This window comes from Rhinichthys klamathensis, unplaced genomic scaffold, assembly GCF_029890125.1.
Source record: "Rhinichthys klamathensis goyatoka isolate OS25496 unplaced genomic scaffold, OSU_Roscu_1.1 h1tg000055l_1, whole genome shotgun sequence".
Lineage (NCBI taxonomy): Eukaryota > Metazoa > Chordata > Actinopteri > Cypriniformes > Leuciscidae > Rhinichthys > Rhinichthys klamathensis.
Window position 1 is genome coordinate 3252422 of NW_026606600.1, and position 26906 is coordinate 3279327.

The 26906-nt window shown below is 39.1% G+C and overlaps 1 protein-coding gene across 1 annotated transcript in view; it reads right to left on the bottom strand.

Annotated features, from left to right (window-relative positions):
• cdh11 (cadherin 11, type 2, OB-cadherin (osteoblast)) overlaps positions 1 to 26906 on the bottom strand; it is a 57613-nt gene that overhangs the window by 2680 nt on the left and 28027 nt on the right. Inside the window, exons 2-11 of the mRNA XM_056248453.1 lie at positions 13191 to 13663; positions 12172 to 12466; positions 11331 to 11450; positions 9935 to 10102; positions 8196 to 8383; positions 5455 to 5708; positions 4958 to 5094; positions 4210 to 4331; positions 2930 to 3047; positions 75 to 326 (exon numbers count right to left, since the gene is read on the bottom strand). Of these exons, the coding sequence (XP_056104428.1) occupies positions 75 to 326; positions 2930 to 3047; positions 4210 to 4331; positions 4958 to 5094; positions 5455 to 5708; positions 8196 to 8383; positions 9935 to 10102; positions 11331 to 11450; positions 12172 to 12466; positions 13191 to 13436 (1900 nt within the window). The 5' untranslated portion in view covers positions 13437 to 13663. The remainder of the gene's footprint in view (positions 1 to 74; positions 327 to 2929; positions 3048 to 4209; positions 4332 to 4957; positions 5095 to 5454; positions 5709 to 8195; positions 8384 to 9934; positions 10103 to 11330; positions 11451 to 12171; positions 12467 to 13190; positions 13664 to 26906) is intronic.

Consider the following 26906-nt stretch of genomic DNA (forward strand, 5'->3'; position numbering starts at 1 on the left):
AACCAACCAAGCAAGACCCCAATCATTTACACATGGTTGCTTGTATATTCTTATTTAAATACAATTAGGCTCACCTAGTAGAATAACAATACAGGCCAAGATGGCAATCAGAGCTCCAGTGCTCAGCCCTGCTGACAGGATGAAAGGTTCCACATTGCAGGAGAGGATGGTGTCTTTGCTGTCGCAGCTGCACACACGGATTATAAGAGTATTGGTGCTGCTCATCGAGGGTACGCCGTTGTCATTAATCTCAATAGGAAGGTGGTACACATCCTGGGTCAATCGGCTGAAGCCCTTCCGGATCACAAAGATGCTGGCGGTGCTGTCTGTGGAAGCAAAAGAGGAACATTGATGGAATGTTTAGTTCAGCTGATGAGGAGATTATAAGATTTTAGTAAATTCACAACAGAGTTGTTAATGTGCTGAACAGAATTACAAAGTTTTCCCCTCGCTGGAGTTTAGGTGCCATGAGAACTACCCACAGCCACCGGTGAGAGTCAATGAGGTGTGAATCTTCCAATATTAAATTCATGTTTAATATTGTGAACATTTATCAGCTTTTGGAAGTGTAATCAAAGTTAGAGCGGAGGGAGCGGTATTGGTTTTATTTGCAACTGGGAGGGATGGATCAGTGCCAGTGCATTTCCCTGACTCAGTGCAAGGTCACGCTGAAGGCGTAGATGGAGTGAGTTCATTTAGGGGCCTGGGGTTTAGTCATTTTCACTCCCTCTGGCACCACTTTCTTCAACCTTCACTGGCTCTGTCAGGGAAGGCCGCTAATGATATGGCTACAACGCTGATATAGCACGATGCCGCGGACAGGCTCGATCAATCTAATGCGATCCATTATAATTCTATATCATATTCTGTCAGTGAGATTACCATGCCGGGTGTGAAGTATTAATTTGCCACATTTGAACCAGAGACAGCACCTCTGGGTCCTTGTTTTCGATGTCGTGTTTTTGGGCCACGTTTATTTGAGAATGCAGTACACTTAGAGATCTCAAGGAAGCAGGCATGCGTATGATACACTGGCCACGTACACTTGATGTATGGCAAAAATATTGAGCCTGATATCATAAACACCTGATATTACCTTTTACCAAAAAGATGCAATTTCTGGATGTTTAATTCCCACATTAAAATGCACTTGGCACTTTCACAACATTGCAGTCTGTAAAAGGAACACATTTATAACCAGATCTGATGCTTTTTTTATTACTTTTTTTTTTATTACAACTAAACAGATAACATTCCATACTCTTAATATTTAGAGTTCATGCACATATATAATCAGCAGGCCTGCATTACGTCCATTTAATAAGAGGAGCCATGTCAGAGCCTCTGTGCAGAGAGTGGATCATAATGGAGCTTCAGATAAATGGGTCGGCAAAGCTGTTGAAAACTGTATCCATTTGAAAGGCTCTGGATCCTGATAAAGCCAGTCATTCTGAGTAGCCTAATCTGTCTCCCTAATATTGTTGGCTTTTGAAATGGCCTGCTAAAAAGTGCTCATCTCCTTTCTCATTAAAGCAGACCAAATGGGAAAGACAGTCATTTCTCTTTCACTCCCTCATCTTCTATGTTCACATGGGTTCACGCTATTAATTTAAGAAGAAAAAAATCCTAAACAGATCTCTGATTGTAAACATTTACACTTTAAATACAATTAACACGTTTCACTCAGTCAGGCTACAATTATGTGAAGATAACAGCACCAGCTACTGACAGCTTTATTGTATTTCATGATATTTCCAATCTATCGGTGGTCAAAGAGAAATATAGCACAATCAGAAATTAGCCAGTGGAACAGAGAGGTTCAATCATGACGTCAATTTGTAGGTCAACCTGCAAGGCTATTTCGCCATGGGGTCTCTTGGGGTGTTTAGGATAGAAAAGGTTTCGATTTTTGAGTCAAATAAAGTCTGTGGTTAAACTTGGTTAAGTAAATTAAATGGAGCTACAGTTGTCTGATTCGCTAAGCACATAAAGTCACAGATAGTGTAGTCCTTATTAAGCGATGAAAAAATAGCAGCTTGCACAAGTTTAATTTATGTAAACAAAACAGGAAAATCTGAAGTAATTCTGAAAAACGATTGGAAAAACGCAAATTCTTTACCAGGTTTTACGACTACAAACTCAACAGCTCTAGAGGTGGGAAACAGTTTAGTTTGTTATCATATGGACTACAATTCATTATCATATCATAGCAGTCGAACCGAGCATTCTGAAATAACACCAAAGCTCCTTGTAAGCAAAGTAAACACGATTTACAGTTTATTTGAAACATTCATAATTCAGCTTGTAATCTACCTAGAGCCACAATAATAATGAGTTCATATAAAAGCAGCAAATTCCCCTCAAACTGAGCACCACCCAGTCACGATGGCGCTCCTCAGAGAGGCTCTTCAGTGAGCTTAAACTTCAGACTTCTCATTTCCCAGCAATTGAGTCTCACACATTACAGTAGGTAGGGCTCTTATATGTGGTCTTCAAAACTGCATCGACCTGTTTGGGTAAAGACTATTAGACTAAAGTATGGTGATGATGTTTTTTTGGGGTTTTTTGGTGCACCAAGCAGGATTTCTGAGAAGCAGATATAAATGCGGCTGCCTACCAGCTGGGCCTCACCCACGTTTCCAATCCACAGATGGAGAAGCTCAAATGAGAGTGACGCCTCCATAATTAATAAGAGAGGAAGTTGACTTGAATTTGCCCACCTCATCATGACCTAATTATCAACACGAGGTTGGTTGGGCGACACTGCACACACTCACTCCTACGCATGGAAAAACTCATTTGGTTTGGAAAGAGACTAAAATATTTTGTATTTCAATTGGCGTATTTCCTGAGGCATTGTACTTGGCTTGAAAGAAACAGTTCTTCAGTGCAAATTATTCTATTATGGGGTGTTTTGTGTGTCACTCACCTCTGTTGTCCTTGAGGGAGAAACTGTGGTTGTTAGCGACCTCAGGGGCCAGGCTGAAGTGGAAGTGCTGGCGGTGGGCCATTTCATCCTTATCCGTAGCACTGACTGTCTCAATGAGCTGTGGAGCAGAGAGTTCAAATGAGGTCATGTTAAATTGGTTAAAATCACCAGGGCATGCCTTTAAATAAATGTATGCCTCTTTTATCTCTCTTTCATTCTCTCTCTTTTTTTCTGTCAGTCACTCAAACTTTCACCTGCCCGACAAAGGGAAAGTGAACACGGCATTGATTAAATTTTCAAAATCAATTTAATCTTTTTTTTGTGTTCATTTAAAAGTTTTGATGGAAGTTGTGACCTCTTTTAGGAATTAGCTAATTCATTAACAGTTTTCAGTACCTATTTAAAGACAGTTTTAAAATTAACAGGTACATATTAATACGGTACATTCAAATAAATGACATTAAGCAATAGCATTTAAGCTATAACTTCACCACTAGACTAAAATATTATCTGGTAACACTTTACAATAAGATTATACACTATTGTGTAAAAGATTTGTTGTCGGAAAGATTGTTTAATTATTTTGAAAAAGTCACTTATGCTCAACAAAACTGAATTTATTCAATCAAAAATACAGTAAAAAAAAAAACCTGTAATATTGTGAAATATCATTGCACTTTAAAATAACTGTTTTATTTTTTAATATAATTTAACATTTATAAAAAAAAAAAAAAAACGTAATGACCCCCCTTTGAATGTTAGTGTAGATGTGTATGTTAACATTAATGCAATATCTAACTAAAAATACTATATCAATATCTGATTGGTTAACAAACGTTCTAAGTTGTGCAAATATTGTCAGGCAAATGCATGGCTAAAGTATCACTTCATCAAATTATTTACAGCCTACAACAGTAAAAGAACCAAAACCCTCAATGACACTGACCAAGCAAATACATAAATACATAAACAATACGATAAAAATGACCAATTATTTCCATGTTTTTGTCACAAAATTATGTTTTATTACGTACGGAAAGCACATACTCTTTTTCTCCCCTACTGGAAAAACCAGCATGACCAGGTCATGGTAGCTGGTAAGACCACCCAAGCTGGATCCTCAGCTTGGTGGAGCTGGATTAAAGATTTCCCCGTTGTCAATTATTCCTCACTTAATGAAGCTTACTGTAAAGTGTTACTGATGATTTAATTAGTTGTTTATTTAATTAGCCTTAAAAATATTTAATTGGTTCTCAAGTATAAACAATTAGTTTACTTACCTTTCCAGGGCTGACATTCTCACAGACAAGCACTTCGTTTTGAGTGGCAAATTCTGGAGCATTGTCATTCATATCTTTGACTTTGATATTGACTCGTACTTTTGCATCTTGGTGATGGCCGCCTGGAACAACAACAGAAATAAAACAAAAAAGACAAATTATTTGAGATATATCTATAATCAGTGTGCTGTATACATTTAAGTTAGCCCGTAGTGGAAGGACATGAGTGACAAGACTAAAAAAGACTGAAGTGTGCTTCACTCACAGCTCCTATCTGAAATTATCAGGTTTAGTGAATGCCTTGATACTATGCTTTCAGACACAAGAGTCTTCCACATAACAAAATAATGTTTTCTATGTAGTTTTCTATATTTGTATTTTTATTTATTTTTTGATGGTTGAAATCATCAAAGACAGTGGAATGAAAAGGAAAATGTATCAGGCAGAAACCTTGAATTCAACCAGAAACTAACACTAACTGCACCTCAAGGAAATCACATACACACAAAAATAAATGTATAACATTTATGGCCAATTACACTCTGTTCACTGAACTGAGGGTATCATTTGAAGTTTGAAGAGGTAATCTGTGGCTGTCTCTTCTGAAATCATGCAGGAGGCCTGGCGACACTTCAACCACATAAGAGCAGGGTGGAGGGAGTGCTGGAGTGCTTGGTTAGGGAAAAAATGAGAAACATGCACGGCTACTCTGTTATTTAAAAGCCCGGAAAGGAGATGAGTGACCTACCAATCTCTGTAGCACTGACAGAGATATTGTGCCAAGCCTGTGCTTCCCGATCTAAGGGCCTTGTGGTCTTAATAATGCCGTCCTCTGGATTAATGGTGAAAAACTCTTCCAAGTCTGTGTAGCGTGGGATCATATATCTGGGATGAAAGAGAAAAAAATAAAATGTGAAAACTTTCTTTTGGGGGGTTTCTCTCTCTCTCTCTCTCTCTCTCTCTCTCTCTCTCTCTCTCTCTCTCTCTCTCTCTCTCTCTCTCTCTCTCTCTCTCTCTCTCTCTCTCTCTCTCTCTCTCTCTATATATATATATATATATATATATATATTATTTTTTTTCTCAGTCTCTCTTAAAATTTTGTCTAATAAATCAAGATTCCCAAAACAGTACAGCACCTTACTGACTGTCATCAAACACAAAGCACTGATCATACTGTACTGGCAAAAAACAGGCAAAGCAAAAGTAATATGTTTTTTTTTTTTTTTTACAGGAAGGAGGTGCTACCTGATGGGGTTGTTCATGATGTCGGTGTCTTTGGCATGCACACGACCGACTGGAGTGCCTGCTGGAGCGTTCTCCTCCACCTCAAAGTCGTAGACGGGAGCCATGAAGGTCGGGGGCTCGTCTGCATCTTCTACTGATATTTTCACAATGGTAGTATCTTTGTATGGACCCCAGGCGATGAAACGGGGGTCCATATGTGGGTTGGAAGCTTCTACCTTCAGTGTGTACGATCGCTTTGTCTCAAAGTCCACAGGCTGAACACAAAAGGTCAGGACACAATTTGGTTATTCAATTTGATAGAGGCTGTCAATAGAAACATATACATGGTAACACTTTACAATAAGGTTCATTTATTAAACATTAGTTAATGTATTAACTAACATGAACTGACCATGAGCAATACATTTGTGACTGTGTTTGTTAATCTTTGTTAATGTTAGTTAATACAAATCCAGCTGTTCATTGTTTGTTCATGTTAGTTCACAGTGCATTAACTAATGTTAACAAGATTTTAATAAAGTATTAGTAAATGTTGAAATTAACATTAACAAAGATTAACAAATGCTGAAGAAATATTGTTCATTCTTAGTTAATGTTAACTAATGTAGTTAACTAATGAACCTTATTGTAAAGTGTTACCATATATATATATATATATATATATATATATATATATATATATATATATATATATATATATATATATATATATTCAGGAATCACTGTACATGTTTGAAGATGAAAATGACCTTTGTGTCAATAGATTCTTGACTACACGGAGAACCAAAGGGGAATTACTGTATAAATAAGTTTGAGCAAATAAATAACCATTAATAGATTACCAATAAATCAACAGAAAGTAATTAGAAAATAAAGAAACACTGGAATACATCTAACCAGATTTAAAAAAGGGGCAAACTTTAAAAGACACAGACTAGAGGGCACTGTTGTTATACATTTTTGAAGGAGACTGTCTCCACAAAGAAGCTCATATGATACAAATATCAAGGCTCTTGCAAACGTATTTCAGTTTCAGATTGCACTTTTCCAAAATTCTCCACTGGCACAACTCTCATGCCATTTAGGTGTAAGCAAATTAAACAACATTTAAAAAACAACTGTGCTCAAATGCAGCCAATCATTTGGTCTGCCTGTGTCCTCTTGCATCGCCAGTTTTCACACGTCTGCCTGTGTTCTGATCAGCCTGTCTCACCCGTCACACCTCTCGGCCACAAATTACCAAGTGAGAATTACACATAAAGGGTACATATCAACTCAAACACAAACTCACACATACACATGCCAGCTAGCTGTGTGTTGATTGGTTAAAAAAAAAAAAAAATTCTTGCTTCCTCATTCTCTTCTCTCCCTTTTTCTTTCCTTTGGATCTCTTTAATGGAGCTGCCAAACGCTGAAACAACTATGACCCAGTTCTTTCCTCCAACAGGTTGGAAACTATTCTCTGTTTATCCTGACAACAGTGGTCCCTCTTCTCTCTCTTTCCCCCTACTACAATCCTTTATTTGGCACCTAATAACTCCCGACTGAACCTGATCAGAAGCAGATAATATTCACAATAATGCTACGTCTCTGCTTAATATTCAGCCTGCGTCGCCTGCCCGCAGTTGAAACAGAATACTTGATTAAAACCCTGGCAATTCCGTCAGTAATTTCGACTTTAATTTTCAACATGCTTTGAAGAGCAAAAGGTGATGATTTCCCAAGAGGTGTATCAGCGAGGCATTGTGTTATTGAGTGAAGCAGCATTGCATCAAGCTGATTGTTGTTAGCATGCCGTATTGTCTGTTCTCTCACCCTTACTCCTGATTCATCCCCTCCTTATACCCTTCTCTGCAATCTGAAAATGCACTGCTGTGGCAATGACGCTTAAAAAAAAAAAAACAAAAAAAAAACAAGCGAGGCTGACACAATGCCCCAATCATTCACCATACAAACCTCCTTTACACAAACAACATACACAATATGCTGATGCTTCACCAGATAACACAGCTCAAACTGCAATAATTCTTCATCAATCTGCTTCCTTTTCTGGCCATCATTTTGTGGATGATCATTACAGATCTCAAGCTGTGGGGTGAAGTGTAAAATATCACCAGCAGGTGGCAGTGGTACGGCTGCAGACTGGGTCTCTTTGGTTCTAAGGCTAAAGCTGGTTGGTGGTGAGCAGGCTCCTCAAGGCGATGTGGGAATTTGCCTCGTCCACAGGAGGTGGGGGTACGGATGGGCAGCAGTCTAACCCGAGTGGCTGTGTAATTGTCTGCATAATCCAGGGCCTCACAGCAGGGGAGAAATAACCCGGGCAGCCCGGCCCAGATGAGTTCCCCTCACATGGACAGAGAGAAGCAGCCATGAAAGTCAATGCTCATCTCAGATATAATGGGGAAGGGATGGCCAATGTCATTGCAATTACAGTGTGAAAATGGTGAAAAATCACTCTAGCTTCCCAATAGTACTACACCTGAACACACAACCTTGCATGTATGAGCGTCCATGCAAATAGGGACACAAATGAATAAGCAAATAAGCTAAATGCAAACTATTCCTCAAGAAGAGACCAGACTAAGGGATGGCCAGAAATTCACAGTAATGATATCTGAAAAGAACACCCCTCCCTTTCTCTGGAGCACACTTGCTTCCATTTACAAGCTCACTTACATAACGAGAGGTCGCATTCAAACATATTTCTTTGGCACTCGCTTTTCCTCCCTTACACACTTCACCTTTTTTAGTTTGACGACTGCCTCCTGGGTCTCAGAGTCCTTGGTGATCTCGAAAAGGTTCATGCCGTCTCCCTCCAAGATGCGATAATCAACCAGTCCATTCTCCCCAAGATCAAGATCTCTGGCCTTCAGTCGGCCCACCTCCTCCCCGGGAACCTTGTCCTCTGAGACCGCCATGGCGTAAACACCTGTAAAGTAGAAGAGTGAGTCCCGGGAGCTCTCAGGAAAGGAGGAGTAGAAGGTAATATGATTTATAATATCCCAGGCAAGAAAAATCCTGATCACACTGCCCACCTGGGAATGGAGAGTCAGTTCGCTGCATGACACCGGTGCTACCTTTAGCTAGCTGCCTGGCACCTGTGAGCTCTTAGCTGGTGAGAACACAAGTGCATGTGTGAAATTTATATGTGTGTGCTCGAGTGAGCCTGTACGTGTATGTGGGTGGGTGTATGAAGACTATAACAGACACCTGCCTGAGGCTGGAGCTCGCAGAAAGACCATATGGCTCCACTCCCTGTCTGCTGAAAGCCAAAGACTTCAGCTGCATTTACAAAAATAGCTCCCACATGGGGAGGAAGTCCTCGTGAAGAAAGGCCAGGGCATGCAGGAAGGTCTGTTTTTTCAATCAGACCCTCGACAGACAAAAAAAGAAAGAAAAAGGGAGCATTTTCATCTACACGTTTTTCGGGAGCTAAGTTTGTAGTGAGTCATGTGTCAAAGTCAGTTTCGGATAGGGCAAACACCTCTGGAAATCAATATCAAGCCTAAAAAGAGACAGCCAACTGCTCAAGCTTCATTTTCGGGGCGAACAGAACCACATTACATATCTGAAGCTCAGATTCTCACCTGCGCTCTGAGCCAAACTGCTGTCTACATTAAAAATCTATCTTGCTCCTGAAATGTTCCATTTTGCAGTAGGCTCCAAACTATTGGTGAGGTAGATTTAAGGATATGCTGGCCTAAGCTACTCATTGTGGGCAATAACCTTGCAATGTACAGTTTATTTTGGTCCATGAATAACGGTTTCTACCAGCACCAAAAACAGGGCTTATGTAGGAGCCGGAGCACTGGGACCATGCTGCATTCTGCTTAAGTCAGGGAAAAGCTTGAAGGCCCTTTGCTACTGAGCCTGAGGCTCAGAGCGCACAAAAAAGCGAAAGCTAGAAGGAGATTTATAGGGCCGATTTCTGGAACAAAAAGACAGATACAATCTATGTGCTTAGTGTGCAGTTTAACTGACAATGCATGAGCGCAACCTCACACAAGCGCGTTCCCACTCTCTTCGATGTACGCAAACACGGTAAATATTTCATCCAGCCTTTCACGCTTGAGAGACTTGATGTCATTGTGCTCGTGCTGAACGTTTAAATAACATTTGAATAATTAAGTTGTGATATTTTCATGTTAACATCTGTAGCTCATATTAGCAAATTCTGACTTGGTCCCTCAGGGCTTGTCAATGTTAATATGTGGTTTGAGGATTGAAGTGTGGAAAAGAAAGAGCTGTACACTGGCTAAAAGCAAACTCGCCTCCCTTGGTTGGTGCATGCATAGCAGAGGTCAGAGTAATGTTGTGTGTAGCCAGCCAAAGAGCACGGCATGGCCACGGTGACTATAATAAAACCTGACAAGGATAGAGGGGGACAAAAAATGATGGATGGAGGAGAGATAGAGATAGGGAAAGAGAGAAAGACAAAGAAGGAGAGAACATTCACAGCTGGAAGAATAAATTCTCTCACCCTGAGCGAACTTTGGAGGGTTGTCATTGACATCAGTCAGGGTGATTTTAACCTGAGTGGTTCCTGACAGACCGCCCATGTGTCCACCCATGTCCTTGGCCTGGATGACGACATCGTATTCCTGCCTGGCCTCCCTGTCCATGTTGGGAAGAGCTGTTCGAATGATTCCTATTGACACACGTACAGGCATAGATCAAATTTGAGTAAGATGTCCTCCAGACCATTCATTTGTGCTCTTGGTTCACAGGTGTCACAAAATCTATTCTCATTTACTGAGCCACTTATGCTCTTATTAATTGACTTGACTTTTCATCAACATTTGTGAAATTTATTCCATCTAAACAGTTGTTTAGTTGCGGTAGTAATTAGAAAACCCTTTAAGTTAGATGCCCCCCTCTAAAAATGAATGAATTACATTTCAAAAATTTTCATTATTCATTATAACCAATAGGCTAATTGAGAGGAATCATTCAGTCTAAATTTATAGATTATTGATTTTATGGAAAAGTTAAATTCAGATGCATGATTGTATTCTGTTATTTGATTTTACAGTCACTATTCAATTATTGAACTAATCAGTCAAAATGCATACATTTACATATAATAACTGATTTCATATTAATGACAACTTATAAAAAAAAACATTTTTGATTCATATTCTAATTCAGTAGCAAAAAATTTGACAAATGTATTTGATATGTATTTTCCCTTAATATACTGTATGATCATCATCAATATCAATATATCAATGCTAATTTCATCTGTAAATGTATTACAATTAGCAGTAAATGCATACTGTTCTTAATGGGGGCATCTTCCCTTACCATGTACACATCATACACAGTCAGCTTTTATCCAGTAGGGCAACTGACCTTGGCCTTACACTTACTGTAAGAATACTGCAGTACAATAAAACAAAAATTCATTCATCTTTCAGACAAAAAAAAAATATTTGGCTATTTTGCTCATTATTGAGGCTCATAAAGCATGTAACAAATGCATTCCCCCATAGTCCAAAGGGTATATACGTGAAATAGTTGTATGATGGCTTTGTTGGTACCACACAGATGAGCCGCACTGAACAGGATCAAGAAAAACATCCAGCTTTAGTTTATTAGCAGCATCTGTTCCATCTCCTCTGACTGCTGTAGGGGTTTCCACTGCCACCGGGACATTGTAGGACTAATGTGACCACAAATTAATTTAGCTCAGAGAAAGCTAAGGTGCTCTCGCGAAGCGTGAAAGGACTACCCTCTTCATTCCCAATCGTCATTCTGTGGTAATTGAATTGAAGCTAAACATGACTTGAAATTGCACATGATGCATTTTTGAATGCATGGCTGGGTCCACAGAACTAACACTGAACCAGTGAAAATATCCTTATTGACGACTGTACCTGTCTGCGGCTCCACAGAAAAATAAGGTTGGCCCTGCAGGATGCTGTAGACCAGCCTGGCGCTGTTGCCATACGTGGGGTCATCTGCGTCCGTGGCTGTGACCTTTATCACTGAAGTACCTGTAGAGGAAGAACATCACCAATCAACCATGAGAAGGATCCAACACGTTTGGATGTTGCACAGATCTCACAGTCTGGGATACATCTCCCATTGAGGAAGCAACGATAACAGAGATTCTGCAACTTTGCTATTTCTCAGGATGTATAGTTGAGCTTGAATAACCTTTTTTATAGGTAGCACGACTATTTCAGAATCTAAAGTTAGATGATAAACCCGTTAGCCTCTGGTTTTGTCTCAGTCGGCTAATTACCATGAAATCTGATTCTGTTTACAAACTAAAATGAATTTACCATGTTTACCAACTTGTCTAAAAGTATAAGCAATTGACCTGGACAAAACTAGCCATTCGAGGTTCCCAGTAGTATTATGTGAGCTGTGAGCGGGGGGTATTGGGGTAACAGATCGTTACCCCGTGACAGCTGAGCATTACTGATGATGTATTGCACAGTGAAAATGCAGTAAACACACAAACACATGCACACAAACAAATGCAGGCACACACACACACACACACACACACACACACACACACACACACACACACACACCCAGACAAGTCAGCAGTCGCAAAACAACAGTTGCAACAAGGCTACCGACTCACTTTCTGAGAGTCAGATTTCAGCTCTTTTGAATAATGCATGAGGAACAAGCTGTCAGGCGTGGGCTCATAGAGAAAGAGAAGAAGCTGACAAATATGCTTTTCCAGAGGCTCGCACTCACCAACATTGGACATCTCAGCCACTCGCGCATAGTAAGGGCCGTGAAGGAACTCTGGAGGATTGTCGTTGATGTCCTGCACCTTGACAATGAACTCTGAGGGAGGCTCTAGGGGTTTGTTGGTGTCTCGATCTACAGCCTGGGCGGTCAGTGTGTACTGGGCCTGTTCTTCTCTGTCCAGAGTCTTTGTGGCGTGAATGTTGCCCGTTTTGTCATCAATGACAAAAATAGTGCCTGCCCCCTCCCCTGAAAGGATGTATTTAATGTTTCCAATTCCTGAATCTACATCTGAATGAAGCTGGAGGGAGAGAAAGAGAGGTTTTCAACAACAACGAGCAGGTCAAACAGGAATGCTGACTCGAAGTAGAAAGCTTTTTGGCTGGTCTTCAGCGACCTATGATAGCATCATATCTTACAGTAATATCTAACCTGATTGCTGCTGCATTGACAGCATATTCCATAGGGGAACATCCCTCTGCTAAGTGTAAGTCAACATTACTCTAGAGCGAACGTCATTGTTTCATATTACAATGAGAACAAACTTTGTGTTCGTGATGTTTATAAGTTGCACTCATATAGTATCATATATTGCTGATGCGGATCAAGGCATGTTGATTATGCTGGTTAAAAATGAAATTAAACTCCTGACACAGAATATCCCCACTCAATAAGACTAAACCTCCAGTTGGGTTCAGGTGGGAATTTAAAGGCCAACTTACTGAAGGTTCGCCATGTAACTATCCGGCAGGCCCATAAATCGTCCATTTCCCCTATGCAAGAACCATAGGGGACTGCACCGTTATTAAAAAGGAAATCCAATTTATAACCTTTAATCAAGTGGGCCACTGATTGCTTTTGTGGAACAAATGGAGGATATTGCAAGGACTCTGTCTGTAATGAAAACCCCAATGACTTTCATTCACAGCATAACCTTAAGAGAAAAAAAAAGGGAGGGGGGGGAGATGGAGAACGGGGAACAGGACAATAAGAAATGGATGTAGAAGCTGCTTCTTTCTACTTACCCGACCTACTAAGACCGGATCTGGTCCTGTGTACTCCTCAATGACAAAGAACTGGTTCCAGACCCATCCTCGTTTGGAGCGGTGAAGCACCTGGCCTTCTTTGCCTCTCTCCCTGTGTCTGTGCAAAGAGAGATGGTGGCGGTGGCCGCGCTCCCGTAGACCTGAGCCCCTGTACGTCGCTTCAGCGCTCCATAGTGCAGCCCCCAAACACAAGAAGAACACATGCAGTCTCAGTCCCTCCCACATCCTGCCCACACTGTCCACTTCCTCTGGGCCTTCCTGTTCACACCCCTCCTGTGGGTATCAGGGTCCAGAGAGAATCCTTGAAACAGTGTCCCCTGGATGGTGTAGTCTCTTAAGGGGTTTAGGGGGAAAGGCGGAGACCTCACTGGATTTGACTTCCCACGCTGCGATGCATCACAAAGTCATACTTCGCCTCTCTTTTCTTACTTCTCATTTATCCCTCTCTGATTCTGAAACAAAAAAAGAGAAAATACATAATTGGTCACATGAGGGAGTATAAATAGGGTACAAAGATCTAAATTGTCTAAATAAAATATAATTCAAATCTGGAAATAAACAGACAATTTTAGGATATTAAAACGATTAAAGACATAACATTTCCAGATCACTAATCAAATGAAAAGAATTGTGTCATTGATCATGTGGCATTCTTCGTGAAGATCAGATGTCCTTGCTTCTATTGAAGCACAGGATGCTCTTTGGCTTGAATCATGCTGGAGAACATGATCATTATAGGTTTTACAAACACACCTGTGGAGTTAATGGGAGCAGCACCCGAGCTCCATAAAAGCAAAAGGGGACAAATCAAATACAAAGCCAATCTGAAAGTAATGTTAGTATTTCATTTAAACTTTTAGCTCAAATTGTTATGCTTACAATATAATTTGTAATGAAAACAATTCATTAAATGAGAAAAAAAAAAAACGGTCTCAGACTTTTGTAGCCCACTGTATATACAACATCATTACTTTTGTCAGACCACACTGGAATCAAGTTAAATTGACTGTGTTGAAATGTATTAATTCATTTTGTAACAGTGTACCCTGAACTAATTAAGCATCAGAGGTTGTAAGCCCATTTGCGCCTATTCAATTAGACATAACGCAGCCAGCGGTCTACCAGCAAACCATTGTTGCGGTAAGCTATTCACTATGTTTCAGAATATAAACCACACGGCACTGCAGGTCTCATGGCTGTTTATATGAAAATGTAATAATAAAAAAAAACCCTTTCTGTTAAATAAATGAAGAACACAAAGTGAGTGTGTGGGGGGGGGGGGGGGGGTATACATACTTTTATTTACCAAGAACACATAAACTTTTTCCCTGCCACTGACGTAAATTTGCATCATTTGTGATACAAAGCTTCTCCGCATTGATGGAAATATCCGAGAATCCGTTTTTCCGCGTTTTTACTGTTAGTTAGGGAGCGCTAGGCACCTTCTGAGAGAAAGCTACCTTAAGCTTTTTGCTCAAAATGTTGCTTTTTTTATGAAACTTACCCAGATTCAAGTGTTGATAAAAAAGGAATGCATGTCACTAGAATAATTATATTTATTTTTTTAAAGCAGAGGGTCTGTTATTCCTTTTGATACAATGGCATATCAGATTTTCATACAACAAAATATTCTGGGGGCCATTAAACTTGTGAAAACGATCAAAAATACTGGCGGTGGCTGGCAACTTTTTTTAGGAAGAGAAAGAGTTAAATTGCTCACAAGTAACCGTAAAGACATTTTATAATGTTACTAAATATTTCTGTTCTCTCTCTCTCTCTCTCTCTCTCTCTCTCTCTCTCTCTCTCTCTCTCTCTCTCTCTCTCTCTCTCTCTCTCTCTCTCTCTCTCTCTCTCTCTCTCTCTCTCTCTCTCTCTCTCTCTCTCTCTCTCTCTCTCTCTCTCTCTCTCTCTCTCTCTCTCTCTCTCTATATATATATATATACACACATACACATAAACGTTAATATTACTTAAATATATCATAAAATTCATATCAATATAACACAAGACCAGTTCTCCAACAGCTGTCAATAACATCCCTTTCCACTTTCCAGAACTTTACCGTGGAAACACTTGTCAGGTTACACATCCCGTAATTAACCACTTGAGGTGTTGGGTGAAATCCCATAAAGTCCGTTCATCGCTCTCTGTCTGGGTGTAGGCGGACATGGTATGGGAGTGAGGCCCGTCGGGTATTTTCTCATTCACTGAGTCGCTAACAACCTTCAGCTCTGACAACAACAGTCACGGTGGCCCACTGCACCCACACATACGCACACACGCTGCACCATCCTTACCTTAATCATAGTAAGTCAAATCCTCACTTCACACACGTACAGAGAGAGTCTGAAAGGCACCAGAGGGGCAGATAAGCGAGACAGAAGACAAAACCCAACCAATCACCAGTCTACAAAGTAAAGCCCTAGATATTTCCCAAATAAAGTGCATCCAGCAGAGAACTTGGGAAGTAAGTGGCAGACCTCTGCACTGTGTCAAGCCCTATAATGATTACATTATTGCTTCACGCTCTTGTCAGTCTTGGCTGTAAATTGGCAGTGGTGATAGAGAAAGAAGACATTCCCTCCTTTCATTATTGACAGGCCACCAAAATGTCAAAATGCTCTGTTAGTTGGGGTGGTTTTACAGGCTATAGGACGTTTTGGGCAGTAATATGTTATATACATTTCTCAAAAAAGGCTCTTATGCTCTCCAAGGCAGCATTTATTTGATCAAAAATACAGTAAAAAAATATTGTGAAATATTTATTATTTATTACATTCATTAAAATTAAGTAAAATTAAAATGTAAAAGTAGGCTATATGACTATACATTCAATAATGATTATTGATTGGTTTTGCAATGTAAGCACGATTAATCATATTTTAATCATGATAACGATTTCTGCTTCTCGCGATTAATTAAAAATAATTGTTGCAATATTATCCCCACTGAATAAATGTCCTGAACAGGTTTTTTTTATTATTATTATTTTATTTTTTTTGACATTTCCATTTGCATTGGCAACAACACAAGCCTCCACTATATTTTCTGCTTGGGGTTGCCAGGTCCCCAAACGGGGGATTTCTCCTAAAAAGACAAATTTTCTGCCCAGTGATTTATTTGATCTTCTCAATCTGGCAACCATGCTCATGCACTCTCTCTCTCTGTGCTGCAAAAAAAAAAAAAAAAAAAAAAAAAAAAAAAAAAAAACCTGATGACCTGACAACACCGGAAACCATGTATGTTGGAGTTTAACAATGTCGTCTGTGAAATTCTGCTCAAATGAAAGTGTCACTGCCAGTCTCCGATCTGAATCTGTGGTTTGTCTCATTTGCTTATCATTAAAAATCTAATGTGAAGACAAATTACAAAGACCGGTGCCAGAACGCATTACAAGTTTTCTGTTTTCAAAACTGTGTCGTGTAAGCGGCCACTAAGTTAATAACTAATGATTTTTACAACGGAAATTTATCAATCAAAAACTTACTTAAGCTAGACAATGACTTTATTCTAGAGCTGGTGTACAGCCAAAACAATCTTTGTAGCTTTCATTTTCTATTATCAAAATAAAGCTGATTTGAAACAATCTGTTTTGTAAAAAGCGCTATAGAAATGAAGGTGACTTGACTTGACAAATAACTCACTAAAACAATGCATTACCAGAAGTCATATTAATGGTAAGTATAGTGTTCAATTTACTCTTATCAATAAAATTGTAATCAATACAACATTTTTTTTGGTATTGATTTCCCGTGTGATGAAGCTATAGTTGATTAAATGTCTAAGAGTTCCCTGATCTGTCTTTCACTCCACTGTCCTACCTACAACATTCCTCTAAGAATAGTTCTCAGCCTTTTCTTATTCATCAGGGGTGCATGCTCTTTGTCTCAAGCACCAAACTACTTGATGATTTATAAAAAAAAAACATTGAGAAATTACAGTAAATGGTCTAACCCCTAGAGTGAGTTATTCTTGCCCTGACTGAAACATTTGTATAACAAACCAAGTAGGTTCAGCCGACATCTCTTTTGGTAATTATGTATATTTTTTGTCTTTATTATGGAAAATTATCTGTGAGGACTGAAATACATTTTTGTTGAATTGAATTGAATTGGAGTCATTCAAAGATGGTAATGAATTCACCAACCCTGCAATGTCTGTAACATCTGTTAAAGTGATACCATTATTTATCAAGCGGTCTTATCGGCCAGAATTGTATCTCTGTTGAAGGGATTCAAGCTCTGCTCTAGCATCTTAAAACATATTTGACGAAGGAAATAAAATGTAGATATTGTAATTTAAGAGCAATTTTAGTTTTACTCTGGAACAAAAACTAAGAAACTGCTAGTGTGTAAAGTTACGCTTAATGGAGGGCAAGGGAAGAAAATGCCTCCGTGTTTTGCAACCACAAATGATCGCTCTGCCTCACAGCCTATAATTAATAGTTTAGTGGGATATATTCAGTGGAATATGTTACACATGCGTAAACTAAATATTAAATTCTGCACTATAAAATACCAAGACCTCAATCATAATGCAGAGTTATGGACTCAGTTGCCACTGCAAGAGCCTTGGGATGAAATGAAGCAACTGCAGAATCTGAAAGGCACTGGAAGTGATCCTCTGGCCCAACCAGTATAAAGATATAAAACAAATAAACAGATGAATGGATGGATGAATAGATTTCAAATTCTTAGGATAAATGTCAAACTGGATCCAGAAGCTCTGTCATGGCCTATTTCAAGCATTCAGAAGCCTGAGAAGAATCTAATTTCCTATCATATTTCCTAAAGAAAAGGAAACGGAGAGCAAAAGAGGAAGGGTTATGGAATGACACTTGAAATCAAACAGAAGTGAATCTATATTTCAGTAAAAAACTGAGACATGAGAGAAACAACATTCCTTTTCTTTGCACAGTATTTTCAGATAATAGCCACTTACCCTGTTGGTTTCTGAATTTTAGTAGGTAAATTACAGCAATTCAGCAGCGAGCACACTCTGCTACTCTGGATCTTCAACCACAAATGTAGTTTCTAATGAAAAGTGGCTTGAGAGTAAACACTAATGTGAAAATGGTGTGGTCAGATCTACTCAATTTTTCACTCATTTTCTTTTCACTCACTTTAACTCTCAGTAGCACTCATGATGTAAGACCGTGAAGAAGCACACATGGATAGACGTGGTGTGTAGCAATAAAGATGATTAATCTCGGGGTGTATTTTTAATTATGCTAGTATTTTCTGCTTGGATCATCAGCAGCTACTCTCAATGTTTTCACCCAAGTCTCTGAGACTTTATTTGTGTCATGTATCATACGTTCACACACATTTACATTAGATATTAAACTTAAGTGACTTTTCGTGCTAAACATCCAGAGATTTCCTTTTTTCTTCTTTTTTTTTACCATTACTTACAGGATTGCTATTTATCTGGCAAAGTGAAATAAAGATGACCAAGATGCTGTGTAGCAATTTCTCATCATGGTGACAGTTAGATTGTGTAAATGTGCTCATGTTAAAGTAGCCTATGTGTATACTGTGCTGTTGTTTTTTGTTTTACTGTTTATTTAAAACACTAATCTTGTGCGTTTATGTATTTGGCTATGCACTTCATCCTACATTAATCACGGTGAAATCTACATGACTCCATTTATGTATTATGGGATGAACAGCTTTGCTGTAAGCCAATACTTCTAGCGCATCTTTCTATTTAAGACAGAGACTCTCAGGCACTTTTACCAAGCTTTACATGCAGTGACAATACACTGTAAAAATTGTTTGCAATTTTTACAAAAAAAAAAAAGCCGTCAAAAATGCTACAGTAAAAACCTGTTATCTGCAAGTTTATATGCAATTATAGGCATCCCATAATACCTGAAACATTGTCACTATTGTTTACTGTGAATTTCTAGCAACCATAGCTGCCATTTTAACTGTAAACAGAATATGTACCTGTTGCTCAAAAGTATACAGTACATGGTGTTTCATATAAAATGATCCAATAGTGCCTTTGCTAATGTCACAGGTTTTGATGGTCTGTTAGGATTGTACAGTCAGAACCATGTTTGACTGTACATTTCAGTATAGTCTACCTATATTTGCAAGAGCTTCCTGAAAGATATTATTTTAAGTACTGCCTGCCTGTTTGGTGGCTGGCTTTGAAGATGTGTCGAAGAGCCCTGGGTGCATGTTACCCTGGTGTATATTAAGAGGAATTTCAACAGCATCTACAGAAAGTAGCCTGCTTTTTCCCCCTTCTTTGTTAACCATCATCCTACCGCCCTAATGGTTATACAGCAGACCCCACTGCATGGCTGGAACCTGTATTATAGTGCTACACCTCAGATTTCAGCCTGCATAAACAGAGATAATTGCACTTTTCACCTCCATTGAATCTAATGAATCACAGCATTTATAATAGTAAATTTTACAGGCATGCTTAATGGTTCAAGCAAGAGCACTATGCGTAATTAACATGACAAAATAATGACAGTACAAACAGATTGTCCAAACCATGACTTATGCCGCTGGTCAACCAACAAATGGCTGACTTAAAGCTGAAGTCGGCAAGTCTGGCAGATTGAGTGGATTTAGGCACAATTTTGAATGTTTACAACTCTCATGGCCCTCCCCCACTATCAACGGATACCCTCCCACCGTGACCGAGTTCATGCTCGTCAGTGCGTGTGCACCTGCACCAGATTTTCAGTGAACGCGCCCGTCTCATCAGCATCCATCAACACCATGGATTATTTGGAGGTATGCTGTCCTGGCTAATCTACCGATATATTGCAATTGCTAACGTCATTTATACTCTAAATGAGCTTACTTGATTTTCCACCATCACTCTTCGTTACTGCGCGAACTTCCGCGAACTTCCACGAACTTCCGGCGTGTGCATGTGATTGTAACGTGCGCGAGGGGTGGCGTGTGCCCGATCTGTGATTGACAGTCAGATCTCACACCCCCCTGCGCTGATTGGACATGATGAACCGGGAGCTGTGGATTTTTGCAAAACAAATAACAGGCTCCAGGTGGAGTTAGAAGCTCGGGGTTTTTTTAAACCACTTTATTTATGTTGTTCTGTCGGATTATAGTGTCGATTTCACTGAATATGATCAAAAAAATTTTGCCGACGGCAGCTTTAAGGTGCGCTCACATTTATCGATTTTTGACGAAATCCAGTAATTTCTATGGAAATTCACACAATATAACTTTGCGTGGGGGTTGTCTCTGGATATTTCACTGGGAATGTAAAAAAATATATATTGTATAAATATTGAAACAATTACACATGTCATCTTTAAGTAGGTGTGTTTCACCACAGACAGTGAGAGCTTCCTTCTAGCTTTGTATTTTCAAAGTCAGTGTGACTTTTGAACTTATGTGAAGATTGCTCCTCTCTCATTCTACTCCTCCATCCTCACATTTTCCTCAGGCATGCTCAGAGATCCACTCTCAAGACGCAAAGATCTGAATGCCACTACATCATAGAGAGCTCTCATATAAGCAAACCGGGTCAAGTGTTTAGCACTGGCAATGTGCACATTTAAGGATCTCAGAGTGACATTCAAACATTCACATAACAGTTCTAAAAAAAGTGTGATGAAGGTCAAAACTTTTAGTACTTTCTACCATAATTCTGAGAACAAACGTCAGAAATAAAAAGATTTTCTTTCAAATGGATAATTTCTATTTGAGGCATAGAAAATAGAAGGCTTTTAAAAAGTGGCAATGTAACAGGAAGTCATAACCTCTAAACACTACATGTGCTCGTGATGGACCTGGGAATTGAGATGCGTATCTATTCACTTCAAAGTTCTGCCATCAAAGCCTTTCCCGATGCTGTCACGGAGAAAAGAGCTTTTTGGTTTCTCATTACCCAGCAGTACTTCCCCTGGTCAGCGATTGTGCTCACAGGGCGAAACCTGACTCTTAATTGCCGTTCAATTACAGAGACTAATCGGTGGAGGTGTTTCGCAAACAAAAATCCCTCAGCCTGGCTCACTGCAGTGCACGGCTAAAGGGCTGATTTGTATTCTAAAAAGGTGACTAATGTTCATGCCTTTTTCTCCTTTCCTGCCTCCCGCACTTCCTCTGAGAGGTCTGGATTATGAATATGCTAACAGTTGTGGCCAGGGTTCTTAGTTATTGAGGTGAGGGAACGTGATGGAACACGTTCTGCCTTTGCTTTTGCTTTCGTGTGAGATGTTGATGCTGCTGCTGTCGCCACCATGGCATGTTAGTGGAAAACCGCAATTGCTAACAACCAGTGAGCCTCTTGAAGCAACGGTGGTGGAGTCTTGCAAGTCTGACTACAGAGTTGAACGCCCTTACACTTTCTCATGATGTTATTTCAGAAGAGCCCAAGGCTCCGCCACTGTCTGTTCTGCAGCACGTGCCCTTGGAGAAGTGAACTGAGTATCGCCTTACTAGGGCAAACAAGGCTCAGCACTCTACTTATATTACCTAGAACAACAGGAAGGTTAGACGCCTAAAGGCAACAGTGTGTGCCTTGTATTCCCCGCATACCTTGATTATCCACTCTACGAGACGTATTTATTTCCAATGGAACATCAACTTCCGTCAAACAGTTGAAACAAAACAGAATGTCGTGATAACAAGCAATTTCTAACAAACAGTGTAAGGGTGATTGGTGTGGAAACAGGTGGACCTACATTTGGTGTGGACGTGTGTTTGAGTCACTCAACCAGATCATTAAAACTCATTATGGCTTTAGCCATAACTATTAACCACACGAATCAGCTTTTGCACATGCCTGGTAATGATAATTCCTCTCATTATTCATCTCAGCTAACACATTATCCTTCTGTTTATTCATGCAAGCACAAATACAGGCATATTAATATCAATTTGTAAAATACTCAAAGCCAGCTTTTGCTTTTCCTGGCCTAAATTAAATAATAATAATAAAAAAATTAATACAGCACTACTACGATATAGACGGTTAATTTTCACGAATAGATGCTTAAATTGAGTAAAATATGATTTATTTCCTCTTTCATATATTGTAGACGATGTCATGGAAACTGAAAGCAATACAATAATACTATTCAAGAAATTATCAAGGAAAAGGAGAACAAATAAACAAAAAGATGACAGATAATCAGTTCAAGGATGCATACATAACAGTATTAAATGGAGTCATTGAGGTCTATGCATGACTGACTTTAAAATATTCAGCCATGAATGATGATTCCAAAGTTATATAGCCTCTCACTTGACTTCTTGGATGTCATTTAACATGGTTTCTAATTATTAAAGATAATTGTTCCTTTCTTCTTTTTTCCCCTCTTTACACATCAATAACATCCTAATTATGTCTTCAGTTATTATGCTATTCCAATAAGCACTTCATAGCTTCACTGTATATCCAAGAATACTAATGACTAGGTTATAAAATACACTGACTAAAGACAGCTGCATCTCCTCAGAGCTTCAATCACCCGCAAGACACTTCATCCATTATTAAAATGTACAAGGCTAATAAAGGCCCTGTGTCTTCTTTTTTGTCCTACGCACAAGGCCGCAGAATATTCTTGTCACTGTGGTAGATGTGCTTGCATGTTTTTCTTTTAGCAGCTACATTACAAAGAGGTGAATGGTGAGGCCCTGCCAAAGCTCATTCCCAAACCTTTTCATTTCCTGGAAAATGGAGGACTAGTCAGGGTTTTCAGACAGCCTCGTCTCGGAGGATCCGGGGAGCAGGAAACTGCGGTGTCTGGAATTGATTTGAGGCAAAGGGAAAATAAAATACTTGGGATTCTTGAGGTTTGGGGGACAGCAGGCAAAAAGTCATGGATCCCACCAATGCAATGCAGGGAGACATTGGAGTGAGCGCAAAATGAGACTATCAGGCTTATGTGACAAACTTGGGTGAATTTAGGGAGCCATTTTAAGTCCCAGACCCCAGACAACTTATTAGGGCATGCCACCTCCGATATTTAAAGTCACTAGGCATATTTCAATAAAGCTCCCTCCTCTGAATTTCTGTGTAGTTTGTTTATTTTTTAAAACCACTCTCTTTACCGGTAGCATCTGCAAGCTACTCCCATGCTTAAGCTATACGTGACTGACAGCTTTATTGTTTGACTTTTTCAGAGATGATTGAAAAGCAAATGGTGCATTGATAAACATCACTCGGTTTGCAATACCTTTTCACCAAGCATCTATGAGGAGAGGTTAATTTATTGAATTGGTAAACAGAGAAATTAAACCTTCAATAGTGTGCACAACTGAAAAGGAGAGCGGCTGAAAATGATTATCCAGCTGCTCTGGCAGAGAACTGCTTAAAACTGAGAATGAAAAGGAGGCATGTGTGTCTCTTAAATTGAAAACTATATAATAATCCAGAGCTGTATAACAAATTTAAATATATATTCAAAATATATATTAATATCTTTTTAAATGATCCAAAATACCACAATGGATTTCGTAAATATATGCCACTTTTTCAGTAAATTAGTGAAAATGTCCCTGATTTGCTCCTTTTGCTCATTCGCATAGTCTATACACGATAAATATGCATAATACACTATAGAGGCAACCTGTTTAAAAGATTCCCACATCAAATCAAAATATAATAGAATGGGGAGCGTGTGAATCTGAATTGAACTTAAGCAGGACAATAGCCAATGCAACTGACATGTCCATTCAGCAAACATCACAGCCCTTATGCTCACTGTTTACTACCTGATAAATAAATATATACAGAATACATGGAATGAATGATTTGAAACTGTCTCACAGAGAAGATCGCCCATTGGAAAATTTAGAGAGTTTTTTTTTTTTAATGTATTGTTGTGCCAGGATGGCTTTGCAGCAGGATTGAGGAGAAAAATATATGGGGATCAAACATAGAAAAGATACAAAGCAACATGTTAAACTCACAATTTCATAGCCACTGAACAGATTTCACTCATGGGTGCGGGCAGCAGAACCGAAACTGTCTCTATGGTTGTTAAACAAACACAGAAGACGTCAAGGTGATGAGCAAGAAGATGTGAAAAGGAAGCAAGGGTTGAGGGTAAACAACATGAGCAAAGGGAAATCAAAAGCAGAGAACATAAAGCACTGTCAGAGAGCACTTCACTGCGTCCAATTTCCTCTTATCATTGATGAAGACATAGACTCTTTTGAACAGAAGGCTGTGACACTGAACCTATATCCCTAACCCCTCCACAGAGAGGTGCACAGTGGGAGGCTGCCACTAAAAAAAGTATAGCATTTTCCCAGCCTGTTTTTAGATCGAGCAAATATTTTGCACTTTTAAATGTGTATCAATAAAAAAATGTGCCAAATGCGAAATTAGCTAAAAGTCCTAATACCAAGAGAAATAAAATAAACCAACAAACAAACACAGCTAGAATAGTGGCGTACTATAAACTGCAGAGTCTGAGTCAGATTTTATCCTCAAAAAATATTATGAATCTGCTTTTGGATCATTTCTTAGGGCATTAGAAAAAATGCATCTGTCTCTCAACACAAGCAATTTGAAGCTCAAGCTTCCCTCTAACTATGGCTTAGAGACCTTGAGAGGCGGTTAAAACAAGGAGATGCCTGTCCTCAATCCTTCGACCCAATCCACCCCTGTCATGCACCGCTGACTCAACAAAGATACTCAGTCTTCCTTAAAACATCTGGTGACAACTACCTACCAGCAGGACTCCTTTGAGACAGATTCAAGCCACAGATTAGGTGTAAATGACTCAAAATGGGAAAATGCAGTGATATAATAACACAGCCCTTGGACGTGCAGACCAGCAGGGAGTAAACAAAGGGACATGTAGACAGAGGAACACAATCACGCTTGTTATCAATCTTTTCGGGACCTTTCTGGATGAAATCAGATGTTAAGTAACAACTTTCCCATCTGTAACCTGTATGTCTATTATTAAATGATATCCTTGCAAATCTGAAACTGCACAGCTTCAGGTTGATGAGTCATATTCCAGAGTCAATTTGGAAAATCTCTTGTCTGTCAGGGCTACAATTAAGGAAATCACACATGCCAAGGCACTTTGATGATCTTAGAAGATCTTATGCCAAGGCACTTTGATGATCTTAGAAGATCTTACTGAGTCATATTGAACTCCCATAACTGTCTTCACTGAGGATGACATGACAGTTTGAATGTTTAATCAATGTTTAGTCTAATAACTTTAAACCTACAGGTACATTTTTTTTTTTTTCTAAATTAGAATGCTCAAATATATGACCGTTTTAGTAATGACTAATAAACCTATTCTCATGTAATTATGTAAAAATCTTAAAGTTAATTACAAAATTAATTAGATCTTTAAACTGTGACTCTGCTGCCCTGGCAGAGATGTGCTTCCCTGTCACTTCTCGTTATTTTGGGAAAATCTCAAAGGTAATGCCAGCAATATTAGGGACAATGACATATTTATATTGTATATACACATTGGACACATACAAACTAAAATGAACTATAGAGTAAAACTGAAAAAGCCTGCACAAAACTGAAAAAGCCTGCACAAGGAACAAGCCTTAAAATTAAAAACATAAAAACACTCACTCTAAGAAATCCCTGTGTATTAACAATTGGATGACTGTATTTTACTAGAACTTGTACCAAGGCTAGAATGTAATTCACAAAATTTACATTTGCAAATTGGATTATGGGACCTTGATCTTCTCTCCAACATTTTTTTATTTATTTTTTGGTCACCACTGGTTGTGAACCACGAAAAGTTTGATCTCGTTCAGCTCCACTTTGCATGTTAAAGCTAGTTATGGAAATTACAAAGAAGTAACCATAGTTAGAAATATACACTACTCTGATTTAATTGAAAAGCTTTAAATTGACTGTTGTATTATGTTTTTTACTATTCTACAATACCATAAGCAGTCCCAACACATTCACAACATTATCAAATCCACATCAAATGACAATTCATGTCACATTTCTGTTGTACCAAGCAGAATAACCTTTCAATTGCTGCAAGGCAGATGATATCGTCTTATCAGGTCTCTTCTGTTGAGAAGTATCTTCCCCAACCAATCCTTCACTGAGTTGAGCATTACTGCCTGTAAATCTTACCCAGTGCTTTTTCACCTTTACATAATGACCTTTTCACACACTTGCACACACATCCAAACACACACGTGAATGTGCCTCATGAGGCTTTCAACGGCAGTTGACACAATCCACCATTTTAAGAGCAGCACAAAAGGCGGCTCATCTGCCTGGTTGGTTCTGAGCGGAGCTCCCAGGCCCCAGTGCACACCGTCACGCCTACTGTGCAGCAGAAGAAATTAAGAAGATAGTCATTTGGAAAGTATCAAAGGAAGCAGGGCAATCCTCTTTTTATTCTAGCAAGTTGGAAAATGAGATCGTTAATCCTCTGGGGCTTGAATTTGTTTTCTGTGTCTCTAAGTTTGATTCCTCTGGGATTTATGAACCATTATAATCTCATGACAAGGGATATGTATATTATTTACTTCTGGGCCTTCATTTCATTGTCTCTGTACCTGTATTCAGCACACTGAATCGAATCTAATCTAAAATGTATTTATTTAGTACATTTAATATTCACAGGCTATTAAACATCTTACCCTTTTTTATTCCATTAACGAAGTGTCTATTTAAACTAAGTGCAAAAAGCCCACCTTATTGGCAGATGCTTTTTACACTAACTCCGCCCACTGACAT